General features: G+C 43.6%; 1 protein-coding gene across 1 annotated transcript in view; it reads left to right on the top strand.

Annotated features, from left to right (window-relative positions):
• LOC118948700 (caskin-1-like) overlaps positions 1–26,013 on the top strand; it is a 145,234-nt gene that overhangs the window by 96,134 nt on the left and 23,087 nt on the right. Inside the window, exons 15-19 of the mRNA XM_036973371.1 lie at positions 7,313–7,420; positions 7,785–7,886; positions 12,009–12,147; positions 16,821–17,656; positions 19,490–19,725. Coding sequence (XP_036829266.1) covers positions 7,313–7,420; positions 7,785–7,886; positions 12,009–12,147; positions 16,821–17,656; positions 19,490–19,725 — 1,421 coding nt within the window. The remainder of the gene's footprint in view (positions 1–7,312; positions 7,421–7,784; positions 7,887–12,008; positions 12,148–16,820; positions 17,657–19,489; positions 19,726–26,013) is intronic.

The following is a 26,013-nucleotide window of genomic DNA, read 5'->3' as shown; positions in this document are numbered from 1 at the left end:
CCCTACTCTAACAATAAGAGAGTCAGGACACCGTGGTTAACACCCCTACTCTAACAATAAGAGAGTCAGGACACCGTGGTTAACACCCCTACTCTAACAATAAGAGAGTCAGGACACCGAGGTTAACACCCCTACTCTAACAATAAGAGAGTCAGGACACCGTGGTTAACACCACTACTCTAACAATAAGAGAGTCAGGACACCGTGGTTAACACCCCTACTCTAACAATAAGAGAGTCAGGACACCGTGGTTAACACCCCTACTCTAACAATAAGAGAGTCAGGACACCGTGGTTAACACCCCTACTCTAACAATAAGAGAGTCAGGACACCGTGGTTAACACCCCTACTCTAACAATAAGAGAGTCAGGACACCGAGGTTAACACCCCTACTCTAACAATAAGAGAGTCAGGACACCGTGGTTAACACCACTACTCTAACAATAAGAGAGTCAGGACACCGTGGTTAACACCCCTACTCTAACAATAAGAGAGTCAGGACACCGTGGTTAACACCCCTACTCTAACAATAAGAGAGTCAGGACACCGTGGTTAACACCCCTACTCTAACAATAAGAGAGTCAGGACACCGTGGTTAACACCCCTACTCTAACAATAAGAGAGTCAGGACACCGTGGTTAACACCCCTACTCTAACAATAAGAGAGTCAGGACACCGTGGTTAACACCCCTACTCTAACAATAAGAGAGTCAGGACACCGTGGTTAACACCCCTACTCTAACAATAAGAGAGTCAGGACACCGTGGTTAACACCCCTACTCTAACAATAAGAGAGTCAGGACACCGTGGTTAACACCCCTACTCTAACAATAAGAGAGTCAGGACACCGTGGTTAACACCCCTACTCTAACAATAAGAGAGTCAGGACACCAGGGTTAACACCCCTACTCTAACAATAAGAGAGTCAGGACACCGTGGTTAACACCCCTACTCTAACAATAAGAGAGTCAGGACACCGTGGTTAACACCCCTACTCTAACAATAAGAGAGTCAGGACACCGTGGTTAACACCCCTACTCTAACAATAAGAGAGTCAGGACACCGTGGTTAACACCCCTACTCTAACAATAAGAGAGTCAGGACACCGTGGTTAACACCCCTACTCTAACAATAAGAGAGTCAGGACACCGTGGTTAACACCCCTACCCTAACAATAAGAGAGTCAGGACACCGTGGTTAACACCCCTACTCTAACAATAAGAGAGTCAGGACACCAGGGTTAACACCCCTACTCTAACAATAAGAGAGTCAGGACACCGAGGTTAACACCCCTACTCTAACAATAAGAGAGTCAGGACACCGTGGTTAACACCACTACTCTTCCGATAAGAGAGTCAGGAAACCACGGGTTAACATCCCTACTCTAACAATAAGAGAGTCAGGACACCGTGGTTAACACCCCTACTCTAACAATAAGAGAGTCAGGACACCGTGGTTAACATCCCTACTCTAACAATAAGAGCCATGGGATCTTTAGTGACCACAGAGAGTCAGGACACCGTGGTTAACACCCCTACTCTAACAATAAGAGAGTCAGGACACCGTGGTTAACACCCCTACTCTAACAATAAGAGAGTCAGGACACCGTGGTTAACACCCCTACTCTAACAATAAGAGAGTCAGGACACCGTGGTTAACACCCCTACTCTAACAATAAGAGGGTCAGGACACCGTGGTTAACACCCCTACTCTAACAATAAGAGAGTCAGGACACCGTGGTTAACACCCCTACTCTAACAATAAGAGAGTCAGGACACCGTGGTTAACACCCCTACTCTAACAATAAGAGAGTCAGGACACCAGGGTTAACACCCCTACTCTAACAATAAGAGAGTCAGGACACCGTGGTTAACACCCCTACTCTAACAATAAGAGAGTCAGGACACCGTGGTTAACACCCCTACTCTAACAATAAGAGAGTCAGGACACCGTGGTTAACACCACTACTCTTCCGATAAGAGAGTCAGGACACCACGGGTTAACATCCCTACTCTAACAATAAGAGAGTCAGGACACCGTGGTTAACGCCCCTACTCTAACAATAAGAGAGTCAGGACACCGTGGTTAACACCCCTACTCTAACAATAAGAGAGTCAGGACACCGTGGTTAACACCACTACTCTTCCGATAAGAGAGTCAGGACACCACGGGTTAACATCCCTACTCTAACAATAAGAGAGTCAGGACACCGTGGTTAACACCCCTACTCTAACAATAAGAGAGTCAGGACACCGTGGTTAACATCCCTACTCTAACAATAAGAGCCATGGGATCTTTAGTGACCACAGAGAGTCAGGACACCGTGGTTAACACCCCTACTCTAACAATAAGAGAGTCAGGACACCGTGGTTAACACCCCTACTCTAACAATAAGAGAGTCAGGACACCGTGGTTAACACCCCTACTCTAACAATAAGAGAGTCAGGACACCGTGGTTAACACCCCTACTCTAACAATAAGAGAGTCAGGACACCGTGGTTAACACCCCTACTCTAACAATAAGAGAGTCAGGACACCAGGGTTAACACCCCTACTCTAACAATAAGAGAGTCAGGACACCGTGGTTAACACCCCTACTCTAACAATAAGAGAGTCAGGACACCGTGGTTAACACCCCTACTCTAACAATAAGAGAGTCAGGACACCGTGGTTAACACCCCTACTCTAACAATAAGAGAGTCAGGACACCGTGGTTAACATCCCTACTCTAACAATAAGAGAGTCAGGACACCAGGGTTAACACCCCTACTCTAACAATAAGAGAGTCAGGACACCGTGGTTAACACCCCTACTCTAACAATAAGAGCCATGGGATCTTTAGTGACCACAGAGAGTCAGGACACCGTGGTTAACACCCCTACTCTAACAATAAGAGAGTCAGGACACCGTGGTTAACACCCCTACTCTAACAATAAGAGAGTCAGGACACCGTGGTTAACACCCCTACTCTAACAATAAGAGAGTCAGGACACCGTGGTTAACACCCCTACTCTAACAATAAGAGAGTCAGGACACCGTGGTTAACACCCCTACTCTAACAATAAGAGAGTCAGGACACCGTGGTTAACACCCCTACTCTAACAATAAGAGAGTCAGGACACCGTGGTTAACACCCCTACTCTAACAATAAGAGAGTCAGGACACCGTGGTTAACACCCCTACTCTAACAATAAGAGAGTCAGGACACCGTGGTTAACACCCCTACTCTAACAATAAGAGGGTCAGGACACCGTGGTTAACGCCCCTACTCTAACAATAAGAGAGTCAGGACACCGTGGTTAACACCCCTACTCTAACAATAAGAGAGTCAGGACACCGTGGTTAACACCCCTACTCTAACAATAAGAGAGTCAGGACACCGTGGTTAACACCCCTACTCTAACAATAAGAGAGTCAGGACACCGTGGTTAACGCCCCTACTCTAACATTAAGAGAGTCAGGACACCGAGGTTTACACCCCTACTCTAACAATAAGAGAGTCAGGACACCGTGGTTAACACCACTACTCTTCCGATAAGAGAGTCAGGACACCACGGGTTAACATCCCTACTCTAACAATAAGAGAGTCAGGACACCGTGGTTAACACCCCTACTCTAACAATAAGAGAGTTAGGACACCGTGGTTAACATCCCTACTCTAACAATAAGAGAGTCAGGACACCAGGGTTAACACCCCTACTCTAACAATAAGAGAGTCAGGACACCGTGGTTAACACCCCTACTCTAACAATAAGAGCCATGGGATCTTTAGTGACCACAGAGAGTCAGGACACCGTGGTTAACACCCCTACTCTAACAATAAGAGAGTCAGGACACCGTGGTTAACACCCCTACTCTAACAATAAGAGAGTCAGGACACCGTGGTTAACACCCCTACTCTAACAATAAGAGAGTCAGGACACCGTGGTTAACACCCCTACTCTAACAATAAGAGAGTCAGGACACCGTGGTTAACACCCCTACTCTAACAATAAGAGAGTCAGGACACCGTGGTTAACACCCCTATTCTAACAATAAGAGAGTCAGGACACCGTGGTTAACACCCCTACTCTAACAATAAGAGAGTCAGGACACCGTGGTTAACACCCCTACTCTAACAATAAGAGAGTCAGGACACCGTGGTTAACACCCCTACTCTAACAATAAGAGAGTCAGGACACCGTGGTTAACACCCCTACTCTAACAATAAGAGAGTCAGGACACCAGGGTTAACACCCCTACTCTAACAATAAGAGAGTCAGGACACCGTGGTTAACACCCCTACTCTAACAATAAGAGAGTCAGGACACCGTGGTTAACACCCCTACTCTAACAATAAGAGAGTCAGGACACCGTGGTTAACACCCCTACTCTAACAATAAGAGAGTCAGGACACCGTGGTTAACGCCCCTACTCTAACATTAAGAGAGTCAGGACACCGAGGTTTACACCCCTACTCTAACAATAAGAGAGTCAGGACACCGTGGTTAACACCACTACTCTTCCGATAAGAGAGTCAGGACACCACGGGTTAACATCCCTACTCTAACAATAAGAGAGTCAGGACACCGTGGTTAACACCCCTACTCTAACAATAAGAGAGTTAGGACACCGTGGTTAACATCCCTACTCTAACAATAAGAGAGTCAGGACACCAGGGTTAACACCCCTACTCTAACAATAAGAGAGTCAGGACACCGTGGTTAACACCCCTACTCTAACAATAAGAGCCATGGGATCTTTAGTGACCACAGAGAGTCAGGACACCGTGGTTAACACCCCTACTCTAACAATAAGAGAGTCAGGACACCGTGGTTAACACCCCTACTCTAACAATAAGAGAGTCAGGACACCGTGGTTAACACCCCTACTCTAACAATAAGAGAGTCAGGACACCGTGGTTAACACCCCTACTCTAACAATAAGAGAGTCAGGACACCGTGGTTAACACCCCTACTCTAACAATAAGAGAGTCAGGACACCGTGGTTAACACCCCTATTCTAACAATAAGAGAGTCAGGACACCGTGGTTAACACCCCTACTCTAACAATAAGAGAGTCAGGACACCGTGGTTAACACCCCTACTCTAACAATAAGAGAGTCAGGACACCGTGGTTAACACCCCTACTCTAACAATAAGAGAGTCAGGACACCGTGGTTAACACCCCTACTCTAACAATAAGAGAGTCAGGACACCAGGGTTAACACCCCTACTCTAACAATAAGAGAGTCAGGACACCGTGGTTAACACCCCTACTCTAACAATAAGAGAGTCAGGACACCAGGGTTAACACCCCTACTCTAACAATAAGAGAGTCAGGACACCGTGGTTAACACCCCTACTCTAACAATAAGAGAGTCAGGACACCGTGGTTAACACCCCTACTCTAACAATAAGAGAGTCAGGACACCGTGGTTAACACCCCTACTCTAACAATAAGAGAGTCAGGACACCGTGGTTAACACCCCTACTCTAACAATAAGAGAGTCAGGACACCGTGGTTAACACCCCTACTCTAACAATAAGAGAGTCAGGACACCCGTTTAACGTCCCATCAGAAAGATGTAGTTAGATGCAATGACTGTAAAAAGAATGGACAAAGCCATCGATCATGTGACCCCATTCATTCCTATGGGACGACTCAGTAACGTATTTGAAGGCCAGGTTGTTTTCTGAACTAGAGTCTCATGGATACATAACATGTGCCGTTAGTCCTCATTCAGTAAGTGACGTTGCAGGCTGTCTCAGTGTTGACCCCTCTCATTGAGTAACTCAAGTTGAAGGCCGACCAGGGTACTGCAAGCTGCCATTAGCAGCTAAAATTACAACTTATTCTGTGTACAATTTCTTAGTATTCGGTTCAAGGACATACTTCCGGTGTATTAGAAGCAATATTTGGTACCGTGATAATTTTTTAAAATGAAGATTGCCATTTTTCCGTTCACTATAATTGGGGATACTGTTTTCTACTAACAAGGCCTGCAATACTGCGGTCGGGCTTGAACCTCCGTGGCTTCAACGAGTGGGGGCAGTTGTTCTCCCCCTGATTAGATGGCATCTCTACTGCCCCCTGGGGGTAAAGGATGTCAGTCTAACCCTAACAACCAATCACCGAGCTGAGCTGTGTCACCTGACCTCACAGAGACATACAGAGCCTCTGGACTCCCTCCTCCCTCCCCCCACCCTGTTCTAGAACTCTGGTATCTATGTTCTAGAGCTCTGAGAATATTCTGTGTTCTAGAACGATGAGAGTGTTCGGTTGAAGAGCTCTGAGAATGCTGATAGTTCTAGTCTTCAGTGTGTGTTCTACAATGTAGAGCTGAGTGTGTGTTCTACAGTGTAGAGCTGAGTGTGTGTTCTACAGTGTAGAGCTGAGTGTGTGTTCTGCAGTGTTCTAGAGCTGAGTGTGTGTTCTACAGTGTAGAGCTGAGTGTGTGTTCTAGAGTGTTCTAGAGCTGAGTTTGTCTTCTACAGTGTTCTAGAGGTGAGTGTGTGTTCTACAGTGTAGAGCTGAGTGTGTGTTCTACAGTGTAGAGCTGAGTGTGTGTTCTAGAGCTGAGTATGTGTTCTACAGTGTTCTAGAGCTGAGTGTGTGTTCTAGAGTGTTCTAGAGCTAAATGTGTGTTCTATAGTTGAGTGTGTGTTCTACAGTGCTCTAGAGCTGAGTGTGTGTTCTACAGTGTTCTAGAGCTGAGTGTGTGTTCTAGAGCTGAGTGTGTATTCTACAGTGTTCTAGAGCAGAGTGTGTGTTCTACAGTGTAGAGCTGTGTGTGTTCTATAGTGTTCTAGAGCTGAGTGTGTGTTCTAGATTGTTCTAGAGCTGAGTGTGTGTCTACAGTGTTCTAGAGCTGAGTGTGTGTTCTACAGTGTTCTAGAGCTGAGTGTGTGTTCTACAGTGTTCTAGAGCTGAGTGTGTGTTCTACAGTGTAGACCTGAGTGTGTGTTCTACAGTGTTCTAGAGCTGAGTGTGTGTTCTACAGTGTAGAGCTGTGTGTGTTCTAGATGGTTCTAGAGCTGAGTGTGTGTTCTAGAGCTGAGTGTGTGTTCTACAGTGTTCTAGATCTGAGTGTGTGTTCTACAGTGTAGAGCTGAGTGTATGTTCTACAGTGTAGAGCTGAGTGTGTGTTCTACAGTGTTCTAGAGCTGAGTGTGTGTTCTACAGTGTAGAGCTATGTGTGTTCTAGATTGTTCTAGAGCTGAGTGTGTGTTCTAGAGCTGAGTGTGTGTTCTACAGTGTAGATCTGAGTGTGTGTTCTACAGTGTAGAGCTGAGTGTATGTTCTAGAACAATGAGAGTGTTCTGTGTTCTAGAGTGAGGCGGTAGTGACCTGGTTGACTGAGTGTCAGCTGCAGTTCTACACCACTCACCTCCTCACCGCTGGCTATGACCTAGACACCATAGGCCACATGACCCCCGAGGTAAGATGACCTCTGACCCCTACACCACGTGTCATCCCAACCTCTACCCCGGCATCCCGTATGTCCTATCTGTGGGGGCGTGGCCTCCTCCTGACCCCTGACCTGGTGATGTCATCATGACCCTCCTGTCTCTGTGACCTCTGACCCTCTCTGAGTTGTCTGCCAATCACGCATCACTATTATTTACCGCTTCATTTGCATAAAGCTAATGTTTATTAATGTACATCAGCGAGGTGTGTGAGAGAGGATGAGTGTGTGTTAACTGTATGTGTGTGTGTGTGTGTGTGTGTGTGTGTGTGTGTGTGTGTGTGTGTGTGTCTGTGTGTGTGTGTGTCTGTGTGTGTGTGTGTGTCTGTTTGTGTAGGACCTGACAGCAATCGGTGTAACTAAACCAGGCCATCGTAAGAAGATGACATCAGAGATCAGCAAACTGCCGTCTGGTGACTGGCTACCTGACCACAAACCAGTAAGAACACATTCCGAGCCACCACCTTTGTCTTGAGACACAATGACCCCAATACATCTGAAGACACATGTTGAAGACTCCATGCCATGTCTTGAGACATTTGATATGTGTTTTCAAGATATTCTGGGCCATACCAATATTAATGAGGATACTCTGGGCCATACCAATATTAATGAGGATACTCTGGGCCATATCAATATTAATGAGGGTACTCTGGGCCATACCAATATTAATGAGGGTACTCTGGGCCATATCAATATTAATGAGGATACTCTGGGCCATACCAATATTAATGAGGGTACTCTGGGCCATATCAATATTAATGAGGGTACTCTGGGCCATATCAATATTAATGAGGATACTCTGGGCCATACCAATATTAATGAGGGTACTCTGGGCCATACCAATATTAATGAGGATACTCTGGGCCATACCAATATTAATGAGGATAATCTGGGCCATACCAATAGTAATGAGGATACTCTGGGCCATACCAATAGTAATGAGGATACTCTGGGCCATACCAATAGTAATGAGGATACTCTGGGCCATACCAATATTAATGAGGATACTCTGGGCCATACCAATAGTAATGAGGATACTCTGGACCATACCAATATTAATGAGGGTACTCTGGACCATACCAAAATTAATGAGGATACTCTGGGCCATACCAATATTAATGAGGATACTCTGGGCCATACCAATAGTAATGAGGATACTCTGGGCCATGCCAATATTAATGATACCAATATTAATGAGGATATTCTGGGCCATACTGATATTAATGAGGATACTCTGGGCCATACTGATATTAATGAGGATATTCTGGGCCATACCAATATTAATGAGGATATTCTGGGCCATACCAATATTAATGATACCAATATTAATGAGGATACTCTGGGCCATACTGATATTAATGATACTGATATTAATGAGGATATTCTGGGCCATACCAATATTAATGATACCAATATTAATGAGGATACTCTGGGCCATACCAATATTAATGAGGATATTCTGGGCCATACCAATATTAATAATACCAATATTAATGAGGATACTCTGGGCCATATCAATAGTAATGAGGATACTCTGGGCCATACCAATAGTAATGAGGATACTCTGGGCCATACCAATAGTAATGAGGATATTCTGGGCCATACCAATATTAATGAGGATATTCTGGGCCATACTGATATTAATGAGGATATTCTGGGCCATATTGATATCAATGAGGATATTCTGGGCCATACCAATATTAATGAGGATATTCTGGGCCATACCAATAGTAATGAGGATATTCTGGGCCATACCAATATTAATGAGGATATTCTGGACCATACCAATAGTAATGAGGATATTCTGGGCCATACCAATAGTAATGAGGATATTCTGGGCCATACCAATATTAATGAGGATATTCTGGGCCATACCAATAGTAATGAGGATATTCTGGGCCATACCAATATTAATGAGGATATTCTGGACCATACCAATATTAATGAGGATATTCTGGGCCATACCAATAGTAATGAGGATATTCTGGGCCATACCAATATTAATGAGGATATTCTGGGCCATACCAATATTAATGAGGATATTCTGGGCCATACCAATAGTAATGAGGATATTCTGGGCCATACCAATATTAATGAGGATATTCTGGACCATACCAATAGTAATGAGGATATTCTGGGCCATACCAATAGTAATGAGGATATTCTGGGCCATACCAATATTAATGAGGATATTCTGGGCCATACCAATAGTAATGAGGATATTCTGGGCCATACCAATATTGATGATACCAATATTAATGAGGATACTGGGCCATACCAATATTAATGAGGATATTCTGGGCCATACCAATATTAATGAGGATATTCTGGACCGTACCAATATTAATGAGGATATTCTGGGCCATAACAATATTAATGAGGATACTCTGGGCCATACCAATATTAATGAGGATACTCTGGGCCATACCAATATTAATGAGGATACTCTGGGCCATGTCAATATTAATGAGGGTACTCTGGGCCATACCAATATTAATGAGGGTACTCTGGGCCATATCAATATTAATGAGGATACTCTGGGCCATACCAATATTAATGAGGGTACTCTGGGCCATATCAATATTAATGAGGGTACTCTGGGCCATATCAATATTAATGAGGATACTCTGGGCCATACCAATATTAATGAGGGTACTCTGGGCCATACCAATATTAATGAGGATACTCTGGGCCATACCAATATTAATGAGGATAATCTGGGCCATACCAATAGTAATGAGGATACTCTGGGCCATACCAATAGTAATGAGGATACTCTGGGCCATACCAATAGTAATGAGGATACTCTGGGCCATACCAATATTAATGAGGATACTCTGGGCCATACCAATAGTAATGAGGATACTCTGGACCATACCAATATTAATGAGGGTACTCTGGACCATACCAAAATTAATGAGGATACTCTGGGCCATACCAATATTAATGAGGACACTCTGGGCCATACCAATAGTAATGAGGATACTCTGGGCCATGCCAATATTAATGATACCAATATTAATGAGGATATTCTGGGCCATACTGATATTAATGAGGATACTCTGGGCCATACTGATATTAATGAGGATATTCTGGGCCATACCAATATTAATGAGGATATTCTGGGCCATACCAATATTAATGATACCAATATTAATGAGGATACTCTGGGCCATACTGATATTAATGATACTGATATTAATGAGGATATTCTGGGCCATACCAATATTAATGATACCAATATTAATGAGGATACTCTGGGCCATACCAATATTAATGAGGATATTCTGGGCCATACCAATATTAATAATACCAATATTAATGAGGATACTCTGGGCCATATCAATAGTAATGAGGATACTCTGGGCCATACCAATAGTAATGAGGATACTCTGGGCCATACCAATAGTAATGAGGATATTCTGGGCCATACCAATATTAATGAGGATATTCTGGGCCATACTGATATTAATGAGGATATTCTGGGCCATATTGATATCAATGAGGATATTCTGGGCCATACCAATATTAATGAGGATATTCTGGGCCATACCAATAGTAATGAGGATATTCTGGGCCATACCAATATTAATGAGGATATTCTGGACCATACCAATAGTAATGAGGATATTCTGGGCCATACCAATAGTAATGAGGATATTCTGGGCCATACCAATATTAATGAGGATATTCTGGGCCATACCAATAGTAATGAGGATATTCTGGGCCATACCAATATTAATGAGGATATTCTGGACCATACCAATATTAATGAGGATATTCTGGGCCATACCAATAGTAATGAGGATATTCTGGGCCATACCAATATTAATGAGGATATTCTGGGCCATACCAATATTAATGAGGATATTCTGGGCCATACCAATAGTAATGAGGATATTCTGGGCCATACCAATATTAATGAGGATATTCTGGACCATACCAATAGTAATGAGGATATTCTGGGCCATACCAATAGTAATGAGGATATTCTGGGCCATACCAATATTAATGAGGATATTCTGGGCCATACCAATAGTAATGAGGATATTCTGGGCCATACCAATATTGATGATACCAATATTAATGAGGATACTGGGCCATACCAATATTAATGAGGATATTCTGGGCCATACCAATATTAATGAGGATATTCTGGACCGTACCAATATTAATGAGGATATTCTGGGCCATAACAATATTAATGAGGATATTCTGGGCCATACCAATATTAATGAGGATTTTCTGGGCCATACCAATAGTAATGAGGATACTCTGGGCCATACTGATATTAATGAGGATATTCTGGGCCATACCAATATTAATGAGGATATTCTGGAATATACCAATATTATACATTTGAGTAATCATACTAAATACATATGAACACACGTGTAATAATGTGTTCATATGTATTTAGTATGATTACTCAAATGTATAATATTTTTGTGTGTGTGTGTGTGTGTGTGTGTGTGTGTGTGTGTGTGTGTGTGTGTGTGTGTGTGTGTGTGTGTGTGTGTGTGTGTGTGTGTGTGTGTGTGTGTGTGTGTGTATATAGGCCAGCCTGGCAGAGTGGTTGTCAGCGATTGGGCTGAACCAGTACTACCAGGTTCTGGTGCAAAATGGATATGACAACATCGACTTCATCACTGAGATCAGCTGGGAGGACCTGAAGGAGATTGGCATCACCAAGCTGGGTAGGACACACGGGAGATAGACATCACCAAGCTGATAGGACACACAGGAGATAGACATCACCAAGCTGGTAGGACACACAGGAGATAGACATCACCAAACTGGGTGGGACACACAGGAGATATACGTCACCAAGCTGGTAGGACACACAGGAGATAGACGTCACCAAGCTGGTAGGACACACAGGAAATAGACATCACCAAGCTGGTAGGAGATAGACATCACCAAACTGGCAGGACACACAGGAGATAGACGTCACCAAGCTGGTAGGAGATAGACATCACCAAACTGGGTGGGACACACAGGAGATAGACATCACCAAGCTGGTAGGACACACAGGAGATAGACGTCACCAAGCTGGTAGGACACACAGGAAATAGACATCACCAAGCTGGTAGGAGATAGACATCACCAAGCTGGTAGGAGATAGACATCACCAAACTGGTAGGATACACAGGAGATAGACATCACCAAGCTGGTAGGACACACAGGAGATAGACGTCACCAAGCTGGTAAGAGATAGACATGACCAAACTGGTAGGATACACAGGAGATAGACATCACCAAGCTGGTAGGATACACAGGAGATAGACATCACCAAGCTGGTAGGACACACAGGAGATAGACATCACCAAGCTGGTAGGACACACAGGAGATAGACATCACCAAACTGGTAGGACACACAGGAGATAGACGTCACCAAGCTGGTAGGAGATAGACATCACCAAGCTGGTAGGACACACAGGAGATAGACATCACCAAGCTGGTAGGACACACAGGAGATAGACATCACCAAGCTGGTAGGACACACAGGAGATAGACGTCACCAAGCTGGTAGGAGATAGACATCACCAAGATGGTAGGATACACAGGAGATAGACATCACCAAGCTGGTAGGACACACAAGAGATAGACATCACCAAGCTGGGTAGCTTGAAAGGTTCTAGATACATGGACACAGAGAGACAGATTATCATATATTTTAAAGGACACAGAGAGACAGATTATCAGAGATGTATTAAAGGACACAGAGAGACAGATTATCAGAGATATATTAAAGGACACAGAGAGACAGATTATCAGAGATGTATTAAAGGACACAGAGAGACAGATTATCAGAGATATATTAAAGGACACAGAGAGACAGATTATCAGAGATGTTTTAAAGGACACAGAGAGACAGATTATCAGATATATTAAAAGACACAGAGAGACAGATTATCAGATATATTAAAGGACACAGAGAGACAGATTATCAGAGATGTTTTAAAGGACACAGAGAGACAGATTATCAGAGATGTTTTAAAGGACACAGAGAGACAGATTATCAGATATATTAAAGGACACAGAGAGACAGATTATCAGATATATTAAAGGACACAGAGAGACAGATTATCAGATATATTAAAGGACACAGAGAGACAGATTATCAGAGGTGTTTTAAAGGACACAGAGAGACAGATTATCAGAGATGTATTAAAGGACACAGAGAGACAGATTATCAGAGATATATTAAAGGACACAGAGAGACAGATTATCAGAGATGTATTAAAGGACACAGAGAGACAGATTATCAGAGATATATTAAAGGACACAGAGAGACAGATTATCAGAGATGTTTTAAAGGACACAGAGAGACAGATTATCAGAGATATATTAAAGGACACAGAGAGACAGATTATCAGATATATTAAAGGACACAGAGAGACAGATTATCAGAGATGTTTTAAAGGACACAGAGAGACAGATTATCAGAGATGTTTTAAAGGACACAGAGAGACAGATTATCAGATATATTAAAGGACACAGAGAGACAGATTATCAGATATATTAAAGGACACAGAGAGACAGATTATCAGATATATTAAAGGACACAGAGAGACAGATTATCAGAGGTGTTTTAAAGGACACAGAGAGACAGATTATCAGAGATGTATTAAAGGACACAGAGAGACAGATTATCAGAGATGTATTAAAGGACACAGAGAGACAGATTATCAGATATGTATTAAAGGACACAGAGAGACAGATTATCAGAGATGTTTTAAAGGACACAGAGAGACAGATTATCAGAGATGTATTAAAGGACACAGAGAAACAGATTATCAGAGATATATTAAAGGACACAGAGAGACAGATTATCAGAGATGTATTAAAGGACACAGAGAGACAGATTATCAGAGATGTTTTAAAGGACACAGAGAGACAGATTATCAGAGATGTATTAAAGGACACAGAGAGACAGATTATCAGAGATATATTAAATGACACAGAGAGACAGATTATCAGATATATTAAATGACACAGAGAGACAGATTATCAGATATATTAAATGACACAGAGAGACAGATTATCAGAGATGTTTTAAAGGACACAGAGAGACAGATTATCAGAGATGTATTAAAGGACACAGAGAGACAGATTATCAGAGATATATTAAATGACACAGAGAGACAGATTATCAGATATATTAAATGACACAGAGAGACAGATTATCAGATATATTAAAGGACACAGAGAGACAGATTATCAGATATATATTAAATGACACAGAGAGACAGATTATCAGATATATTAAATGACACAGAGAGACAGATTATCAGATATATTAAAGGACACAGAGAGACAGATTATCAGAGATGTTTTAAAGGACACAGAGAGACAGATTATCAGAGATGTATTAAAGGACACAGAGAGACAGATTATCAGAGATATATTAAATGACACAGAGAGACAGATTATCAGATATATTAAATGACACAGAGAGACAGATTATCAGATATATTAAAGGACACAGAGAGACAGATTATCAGAAATGTTTTAAAGGACACAGAGAGACAGATTATCAGAGATGTATTAAAGGACACATAGAGACAGATTATCAGAGATATATTAAATGAGACAGATTATCAGATATATTAAATGACACAGAGAGACAGATTATCAGATATATTAAAGGACACAGAGAGACAGATTATCAGATATATTAAAGGACACAGAGAGACAGATTATCAGATATATTAAAGGACACAGAGAGACAGATTATCAGATATATTAAAGGACACAGAGAGACAGATTATCAGATATATTAAAGGACACAGAGAGACAGATTATCAGATATATTAAAGGACACAGAGAGACAGATTATCAGAGATGTTTTAAAGGACACAGAGAGACAGATTATCAGAGATATATTAAAGGACACAGAGAGACAGATTATCAGAGATGTATTAAAGGACACAGAGAGACAGATTATCAGAGATGTATTAAAGGACACAGAGAGACAGATTATCAGAGATGTATTAAAGGACACAGAGAGACAGATTATCAGAGATGTTTTAAAGGACACAGAGAGACAGATTATCAGAGATGTATTAAAGGACACAGAGAGACAGATTATCAGAGATGTATTAAAGGACACAGAGAGACAGATTATCAGAGATGTATTAAAGGACACAGAGAGACAGATTATCATATATATTAAAGGACACAGAGAGACAGATTATCAGATATATTAAATGACACAGAGAGACAGATTATCAGATATATTAAAGGACACAGAGAGACAGATTATCAGAGATGTTTTAAAGGACACAGAGAGACAGATTATCAGAGATGTATTAAAGGACACAGAGAGACAGATTATCAGAGATGTATTAAAGGACACAGAGAGACAGATTATCAGAGATGTATTAAAGGACACAGAGAGACAGATTATCAGAGATATATTAAAGGACACAGAGAGACAGATTATCAGAGATGTATTAAAGGACACAGAGAGACAGATTATCAGAGATATATTAAAGGACACAGAGAGACAGATTATCAGAGATGTTTTAAGGGTACCATGTATTAAAGCAATATCAAGACTCCAAACACCTGAGGAACACCTTCAATTATAGAGGGATGGTTGAATATGAGAAGATGTTGAAATGTTGTACATTTTACTATTTACTACTACTCCCCTGTCTCTCTATCTTCCTCTGTCATTCTCTGTCTCTCTCTCTTTCTCTCTCTCTCCTCTCTCTCTCTCTCTCTCTCTCTCTCTCTCTCTCTCCTCTCTGTCTCTCTCTCTCTCTCTGTCTCTCTCTCTCTTTCTCTCTCTCTCCTCTCTCTCTCTCTCTCTCTCTCTCTCTCTCTCTCTCTCTCTCTCTCCTCTCTGTCTCTCTCTCTCTCTCTCTCTCTCTCTCTCTCTCTCCTCTCTGTCTCTCTCTCTCTCTCTGTCTCTCTCTCTCTCTGTCTCTCTCTCTCTCTCTCTCTCTCTCTCTCTCTCTCTCTCTCTCTCTCTTTCTCTCTCTCTCCTCTCTCTCTCTCTCTCTCTCTCTCTCTCTCTCTCTCTCCTCTCTGTCTCTCTCTCTCTCTCTGTCTCTCTCTCTCTCTGTCTCTCTCTACCTCTCCTCTCACTCTCTCTATTTCTCTCTCTCTCCCTCCTTCTCTCTCTCTCTCTCTCTCTCTCTCTCGCTCCCTCTCCCTCCTTCTCTCTCTCTGTCTCTCTCTCGCTCTGTTTCTGTCTCTCTCTACCTCTCCTTCTCTCTCTTTATTTCTCTCTCTCTATTTCTCTCTCTCTATTTCTCTCTCTCTATTTCTCTCTCCCTCTCTCTCTCTCTCTCTCTCTCTCTCTCTCTCTCTCTGTCTCTCTCTACCTCTCCTCTCTCTCCATCTCTCTCTCTCTCAGGCCACCAAAAGAAGATGATGTTAGCAGTGAGGAGACTGGGGAAGTTCCAGAGAGGAGAGAGTATCTCTCAGCCTTCTACCCCTCCTTCTGGCTCCACCCCTCCTTCTGGCTCCACCCCTCCATCCTCCTCCACTCCTCCCCCCTCTACCCCACTTCCCTCCACTGGGAGGGGTCAGAGGCCCCCCCTCACTAAACCCCGGCCAGGGATTGAGTCCCCAACACACACACCCTCCCCACCTCACACTCCCACCAAGACCCACAAGGCTCGAGCCCACCCCTCCACCCAGCCCCCGCCAGCTGATTCGCCAGTCCAAGAAGGGGGTGTGTCTGTTCCTTTACTCTGTCTGCCAATGGAGGAGGAGCATCGGCGAACTCACAGCCTGATTGGCTACTCGGGGTACGAAGCCGATGCCCTCTCGGTTACAGACTTCGCCCCTAGATACGCCACGGTCTGCCGCAGCAGCTCGGCTCAACGCTCCGACCCCAATGACGCAACTGTCAACCGCAGCCAATCATCAGTCACGCTGCGGCCCAGGAGGAAAGGCCGGCCCCCGACTCCGCCGAAACGGTCGTGTTCCTCCATCTCCGGGGGCGACGGGCTGGGGGAGGGGCTGGGGGTAGTAGGGATCAGGGAGAGGAGAGCCAGCGACTGTGGAGGGCTGGCGGAGAGGAGGGGGGAGGGGGGGCTGGTGAGGTCAGAGGGGGCGGGGGGGAGCGTCCGGAGCATCGCCGCCATGTTGGAGACATCGATGGGAGGAGTTGGTCCTGGAGGGGGAGGGGCCAAGACCCTGCCCAGAACCATGGGAGGCAGAGGCAGCTACCTCAACCCTACACAGGTCTGTCTGTCTGTCTGTCTGTCTGTCTGTCTGTCTTCAACACCCACCATCTCATGTTCAGATACAATAAACCTGAAACATAATTTTAATCTCTGACAAATGAAGCTAATTGATTGCACCCAAATTGGCCATTTTAATGAATAGGATTCAGATTATATTCATTAATATAGAAACCAACATCTGATTGGACCAAACTAGTTCCTACCGCTAAACCAGACATGGTCAAAGCCCCCTCCCTACCTTAGAGGTCAAAGCCCCCTACCCTAGGGGTCAAAGCCCCCTACCCTAGGGGTCAAAGCCCCCTACCCTAGGGGTCAAAGCCCCCTCCCTACCTTAGAGGTCAAAGCCCCCTACCCTAGGGGTCAAAGCCCCCTACCCTAGGGGTCAAAGCCCCCAACCCTAGGGGTCAAAGCCCCCTACCCTAGGGGTCAAAGGACCCAACCCTAGTAATCCCACCCACAGACCCCTACCCTAGGGGTCAAAGCACCCAACCCTAGGGGTCAAAGCCCCCAACCCTAGGGGTCAATCCCACACACAGACCCCTACGCTAGGCCAATGCCACACACAGACCCCTACCCTAGGCCAATCCCACACACAGACCCCTACCCTAGGGGCTAATCCCAACCATAGACCCCTACCCTAGGCGCCAATCCTGCCCACAGACCCCTACCCTAGGGGCCAAACCCACGCACAGACCCCTACCCTAGGGGCCAATCCCGCCCACAGACCCCTACCCTAGAGGCCAATCCCACCCACAGCCCCCTACCCTAGGGGCCAATCCCACCCACAGACCCCTACCCTAGGCCAATCCCACCCACAGCCCCCTACCCTAGGGGCCAATCCCGCCCACAGACCCCTACCCTAGGGGTCAATCCCACACACAGACCCCTACGCTAGGCCAATGCCACCCACAGACCCCTACCCTAGGGGTCAATCCCACACACAGACCCCTACCCTAGGGGCCAATCCCACCCACAGACCCCTACCCTAGCGGCCAATCCCAACCACAGCCCCCTACCCTAGGGGCCAATCCCGCCCACAGACCCCTACCCTAGGGGTCAATCCTGCCCACAGACCCCTACCCTAGGGGCCAATCCCACCCACAGACTCCTACCCTAGGGGTCAAACCCACCCACAGACCCCTATCCTAGGTGCCAATCCCAACCATAGACCCCTACCCTAGGGGCCAATCCTGCCCACAGACCCCTACCCTAGGGGCCAATCCCGCCCACAGACCCCTACCCTAGGGGCCAATCCCGCCCACAGACCCCTACCCTAGGGGCCAATCCCACCCACAGACCCCTACCCTAGGGGCCAATCCCGCCCACAGACCCCTACCCTAGGGGTCAAACCCACCCACAGACCCCTACCCTAGGTGCCAATCCCAACCATAGACCCCTACCCTAGGGGCCAATCCTGCCCACAGACCCCTACCCTAGGGGCCAAACCCACCCACAGACCCCTACCCTAGGGGCCAATCCCGCCCACAGACCCCTACCCTAGGGGCCAATTCCACCCACAGCCCCCTACCCTAGGGGCCAATCCCGCCCACAGACCCCTACCCTAGGGGCCAATCCCGCCCCAACGGCTCATGTGTAATCGTCGCCAGGCCGGGTCAGGTGGTCTGGGGTCTCATGTGTAATCGTCACCAGGCCGGGTCAGGTGGTCTGGGGTCTCATGTGTAATCGTCGCCAGGCCGGGTCAGGTGGTCTGGGGTCTCATGTGTAATCGTCGTCAGGCCGGGTCAGGTGGTCTGGGGTCTCATGTGTAATCGTCGTCAGGCCGGGTCAGGTGGTCTGGGGTCTCATGTGTAATGTGTGTATAACCCGCCAGGTTAGTCCGGCGGCGTTGCGTCGTCAGGCCGGGTCAGGTGGTCTCGGGTCTGATGATGATATCATGAATCGGCGTCGGACCATCAGCGGTCCGCTCACCGACCAGACAGACTCAGCCCAGATCCAGTTCCCGCGGCAACACACTGAGCTACGCCCAGAACCCCGTCCACGCTCCACGGTCGTCACGCCGACAGGAGAAGGGCTTATTACGGATGGAACAGCGACCATCAACCGAAGGTACATCAGTCTAACTCTACCAGTCTAACTCTATCAGTCTAACTCTACCAGTCTAACTCTATCAGTCTAACTCTATCAGTCTAACTCTACCAGTCTAACTCTATCAGTCTAACTCTACCAGTCTAACTCTAGCAGTCTAACTCTACCAGTCTAACTCTGTCAGTCTATCAGTCTAACTCTACCAGTCTAACTCTATCAGTCTAACTCTAACTCTATCAGTCTAACTCTACCAGTCTAACTCTACCAGTCTAACTCTAACTCTATCAGTCTAACTCTAGCAGTCTAACTCTACCAGTCTAACTCTGTCAGTCTATCAGTCTAACTCTACCAGGCTAACTCTATCAGTCTAACTCTACTACTCTACTAGTCTAACTCTATCAGTCTAACTCTACTACTCTAACTCTACCAGTCTAACTCTATCAGTCTAACTCCATCAGTCTATCAGTCTAACTCTGTCAGTCGAACTCTATCAGTCGAACTCTATCAGTCGAACTCTATCAGTCGAACTCTATCAGTCTAACTCTATCAGTCTAACTCTATCAGTCTAACTCTATCAGTCTATCAGTCTAACTTTATCAGTCTAACTCCATCAGTCTATCAGTCTAACTCTATCAGTCTAACTCCATCAGTCTATCGGTCTAACTCCATCAGTCTAACTCTATCAGTCTAACTCTATCAGTCTAACTCTATCAGTCTAACTCTATCAGTCTATCAGTCTAACTCTATCAGTCTAACTCCATCAGTCTATCGGTCTAACTCCATCAGTCTAACTCTATCAGTCGAACTCTATCAGTCTAACTCTATCAGTCTAACTCTACCAGTCTAACTCTATCAGTCTATCAGTCTAACTCTATCAGTCTAACTCCATCAGTCTATCGGTCTAACTCCATCAGTCTAACTCTATCAGTCGAACTCTATCAGTCGAACTCTATCAGTCGAACTCTATCAGTCTAACTCTATCAGTCTAACTCTATCAGTCTAACTCTATCAGTCTATCAGTCTAACTTTATCAGTCTAACTCCATCAGTCTATCAGTCTAACTCTATCAGTCTAACTCCATCAGTCTATCGGTCTAACTCCATCAGTCTAACTCTATCAGTCTAACTCTATCAGTCTAACTCTATCAGTCTAACTCTATCAGTCTATCAGTCTAACTCTATCAGTCTAACTCCATCAGTCTATCGGTCTAACTCCATCAGTCTAACTCTATCAGTCTAACTCTATCAGTCTAACTCTATCAGTTTAACTCTACCAGTCTAACTCTATCAGTCTATCAGTCTAACTCTATCAGTCTAACTCCATCAGTCTATCGGTCTAACTCCATCAGTCTAACTCTATCAGTCGAACTCTATCAGTCTAACTCTATCAGTCTAACTCTATCAGTCTAACTCTATCAGTCTAACTCTATCAGTCTAACTCTATCAGTCTATCAGTCTAACTCTATCAGTCTAACTCCATCAGTCTATCGGTCTAACTCCATCAGTCTAACTCTATCAGTCTAACTCTATCAGTCTAACTCTACCAGTCTAACTCTACCAGTCTATCTCTAGCAGTCTAACTCTACAGTCTAACTCTAGCAGTCTAACACTAGCAGTCTAACTCTATCAGTCTATCAGTCTAACTTTATCAGTCTAACTCTTTCAGTCTAACTCTATCAGTCTAACTCTATCAGTCTAACTCTATCAGTCTATCAGTCTAACTCTATCAGTCTAACTCTATCAGTCTATCAGTCTAACTCTATCAGTCTAACTCTATCAGTCTAACTCTACCAGTCTAACTCTATCAGTCTACCTCTACCAGTCTAACTCTACCAGTCTATCTCTAGCAGTCTAACTCTATCAGTCAAACTCTACCAGTCTAACTCTATCAGTCTATCAGTCTAACTCTATCAGTCGAGCTCTATCAGTCGAACTCTTTCAGTCTAACTCTATCAGTCTAACTCTATCAGTCTAACTCTTTCAGTCTATCAGTCTAACTCTATCAGTCTAACTCTATCAGTCAAACTCTATCAGTCTAACTCTATCAGTCTAACTCTTTCAGTCTAACTCTATCAGTCTAACTCTATCAGTCTAACTCTATCAGTCTATCAGTCTAACTCTATCAGTCTATTTGTCTAACTCTTCTAGTCTAACTCTACCAGTCTAACTCTACCAGTCTAACTCTATCTGTCTAACTCTATCAGTCTAACTCTAGCAGTCTAACTCTACCAGTCTAACTCTGTCAGTCTAACTATCAGTCTAACTCTACCAGTCTAACTCTATCAGTCTAACTCTACCAGTCTAACTCTATCAGTCTAACTCTAACTCTACCAGTCTAACTATACCAGTCTAACTCTACCAGTCTAACTCTACCAGTCTAACTCTAACTCTACCAGTCTAACTCTAACTCTATCAGTCTAACTCTACCAGTCTAACTCTACCAGTCTAACTCCATCAGTCTAACTCTACCAGTCTAACTCTATCAGTCTAACTATTCTAGTCTAACTCTACCAGTCTAACTCTACCAGTCTAACTCTACTACTCTACTAGTCTAACTCTACCAGTCTAACTCTAACTCTACCAGTCTAACTTTATCAGTCTAACTCTACCAGTCTAACTCTATCAGTCTATCAGTCTAACTCTATCAGTCGAGCTCTATCAGTCGAACTCTTTCAGTCTAACTCTATCAGTCTAACTCTATCAGTCTAACTCTTTCAGTCTATCAGTCTAACTCTATCAGTCTAACTCTATCAGTCAAACTCTATCAGTCTAACTCTATCAGTCTAACTCTTTCAGTCTAACTCTATCAGTCTAACTCTATCAGTCTAACTCTATCAGTCTATCAGTCTAACTCTATCAGTCTATTTGTCTAACTCTTCTAGTCTAACTCTACCAGTCTAACTCTACCAGTCTAACTCTATCTGTCTAACTCTATCAGTCTAACTCTAGCAGTCTAACTCTACCAGTCTAACTCTGTCAGTCTAACTATCAGTCTAACTCTACCAGTCTAACTCTATCTGTCTAACTCTATCAGTCTAACTCTAGCAGTCTAACTCTACCAGTCTAACTCTGTCAGTCTAACTATCAGTCTAACTCTATCAGTCTAACTCTATCAGTCTAACTCTATCAGTCTATCAGTCTAACTCTATCAGTCTAACTCTATCAGTCTAACTCTATCAGTCTAACTCTACCAGTCTAACTCTACCAGTCTATCTCTAGCAGTCTAACTCTAGCAGTCTAACTCTATCAGTCTATCAGTCTAACTCTATCAGTCTAACTCTTTCAGTCTAACTCTATCAGTCTAACTCTATCAGTTTAACTCTATCAGTCTATCAGTCTAACTCTATCAGTCTAACTCTATCAGTCTAACTCTATCAGTCTATCAGTCTAACTCTATCAGTCTAACTCTATCAGTCTAACTCTACCAGTCTAACTCTATCAGTCTACCTCTACCAGTCTAACTCTACCAGTCTATCTCTAGCAGTCTAACTCTATCAGTCAAACTCTATCAGTCTAACTCTATCAGTCTACCTCTACCAGTCTAACTCTACCAGTCTATCTCTAGCAGTCTAACTCTATCAGTCAAACTCTATCAGTCTAACTCTACCAGTCTAACTCTACCAGTCTAACTCTATCAGTCTATCAGTCTAACTCTATCAGTCGAACTCTATCAGTCGAACTCTTTCAGTCTAACTCTATCAGTCTAACTCTATCAGTCTAACTCTATCAGTCTATCAGTCTAACTCTATCAGTCTAACTCTATCAGTCTATCAGTCTAACTCTATCAGTCTAACTCTATCAGTCTAACTCTATCAGTCTAACTCTATCAGTCTACCTCTACCAGTCTACCTCTACCAGTCTAACTCTACCAGTCTATCTCTAGCAGTCTAACTCTATCAGTTTCAACTCTATCAGTCGAACTCTATCAGTCTAACTCTATCAGTCTAACTATTTCAGTCTAACTCTATCAGTCTAACTCTATCAGTCTAACTCTATCAGTCTATCAGTCTAACTCTATCAGTCTATTTGTCTAACTCTTCTAGTCTAACTCTACCAGTCTAACTCTACCAGTCTAACTCTATCTGTCTAACTCTATCAGTCTAACTCTAGCAGTCTAACTCTACCAGTCTAACTCTGTCAGTCTAATCTACCAGTCTAACTCTATCAGTCTAACTATCAGTCTAACTCTACCAGTCTAACTCTATCAGTCTAACTCTACCAGTCTAACTCTATCAGTCTAACTCTATCAGTCTAACTCTAACTCTACCAGTCTAACTATACCAGTCTAACTCTACCAGTCTAACTCTACCAGTCTAACTCTAACTCTATCAGTCTAACTAACTCTACCAGTCTAACTCTACCAGTCTAACTCTAACTCTATCAGTCTAACTCTACCAGTCTAACTCTACCAGTCTAACTCTAACTCTACCAGTCTAACTCCATCAGTCTAACTCTACCAGTCTAACTCTATCAGTCTAACTCTTCTAGTCTAACTCTACCAGTCTAACTCTACCAGTCTAACTCTACTACTCTACTAGTCTAACTCTATCAGTCTAACTCTACTACTCTAACTCTACCAGTCTAACTCTAACTCTACCAGTCTAACTTTATCAGTCTAACTCTACCAGTCTAACTCTACCAGTCTAACTCTACCAGTCTAACTCTACCAGTCTAACTCTACCAGTCTAACTCTACCAGTCTAACTCTGCTACTCTACTAGTCTAACTCTGTCAGTCTAACTATACCAGTCTAACTCTATCAGTCTAACTCTATCAGTCTAACTCTTCTAGTCTAACTCTACCAGTCTAACTCTTCTAGTCTAACTCTACCAGTCTAACTCTACCAGTCTAACTATATCAGTCTAACTCTACTACTCTAACTCTACCAGTCTAACTCTAACTCTATCAGTCTATTTGTCTAACTCGTCTAGTCTAACTCTACCAGTCTAACTCTATCAGTCTAACTCTACTACTCTAACTCTACCAGTCTAACTCTAACTCTACCAGTCTAACTCTACCAGTCTAACTCTACCAGTCTAACTCTATCAGTCTAACTCTATCAGTCTAACTCTGTCAGTCGAACTCTATCAGTCGAACTCTATCAGTCGAACTCTATCAGTCGAACTCTATCAGTCGAACTCTATCAGTCGAACTCTATCAGTCTAACTCTATCAGTCTAACTCTATCAGTCTAACTCTATCAGTCTAACTCTATCAGTCTAACTCTATCAGTCTAACTCTATCAGTCTATCAGTCTAACTCTATCAGTCTAACTCCATCAGTCTATCAGTCTAACTCTATCAGTCTAACTCCATCAGTCTATCGGTCTAACTCCATCAGTCTAACTCTATCAGTCTAACTCTATCAGTCTAACTCTATCAGTCTAACTCTACCAGTCTAACTCTATCAGTCTATCAGTCTAACTCTATCAGTCTAACTCCATCAGTCTATCGGTCTAACTCCATCAGTCTAACTCTATCAGTCGAACTCTATCAGTCGAACTCTATCAGTCTAACTCTATCAGTCTAACTCTATCAGTCTAACTCTACCAGTCTAACTCTATCAGTCTATCAGTCTAACTCTATCAGTCTAACTCCATCAGTCTATCGGTCTAACTCCATCAGTCTAACTCTATCAGTCGAACTCTATCAGTCTAACTCTATCAGTCTAACTCTATCAGTCTAACTCTATCAGTCTAACTCTATCAGTCTAACTCTATCAGTCTATCAGTCTAACTCTATCAGTCTAACTCCATCAGTCTAACTCTATCAGTCTAACTCTATCAGTCTAACTCTACCAGTCTAACTCTACCAGTCTATCTCTAGCAGTCTAACTCTACAGTCTAACTCTAGCAGTCTAACACTAGCAGTCTAACTCTATCAGTCTATCAGTCTAACTTTATCAGTCTAACTCTTTCAGTCTAACTCTATCAGTCTAACTCTATCAGTCTAACTCTATCAGTCTATCAGTCTAACTCTATCAGTCTAACTCTATCAGTCTATCAGTCTAACTCTATCAGTTTAACTCTATCAGTCTAACTCTACCAGTCTAACTCTATCAGTCTACCTCTACCAGTCTAACTCTACCAGTCTATCTCTAGCAGTCTAACTCTATCAGTCAAACTCTACCAGTCTAACTCTATCAGTCTATCAGTCTAACTCTATCAGTCGAGCTCTATCAGTCGAACTCTTTCAGTCTAACTCTATCAGTCTAACTCTATCAGTCTAACTCTTTCAGTCTATCAGTCTAACTCTATCAGTCTAACTCTATCAGTCTATCAGTCTAACTCTATCAGTCTAACTCTATCAGTCT

This window comes from Oncorhynchus mykiss, unplaced genomic scaffold (assembly GCF_013265735.2).
Source record: "Oncorhynchus mykiss isolate Arlee unplaced genomic scaffold, USDA_OmykA_1.1 un_scaffold_239, whole genome shotgun sequence".
NCBI classification, from domain to species: Eukaryota; Metazoa; Chordata; class Actinopteri; order Salmoniformes; family Salmonidae; genus Oncorhynchus; species Oncorhynchus mykiss.
This window is presented reverse-complemented; position numbering and strand designations above follow the sequence as displayed.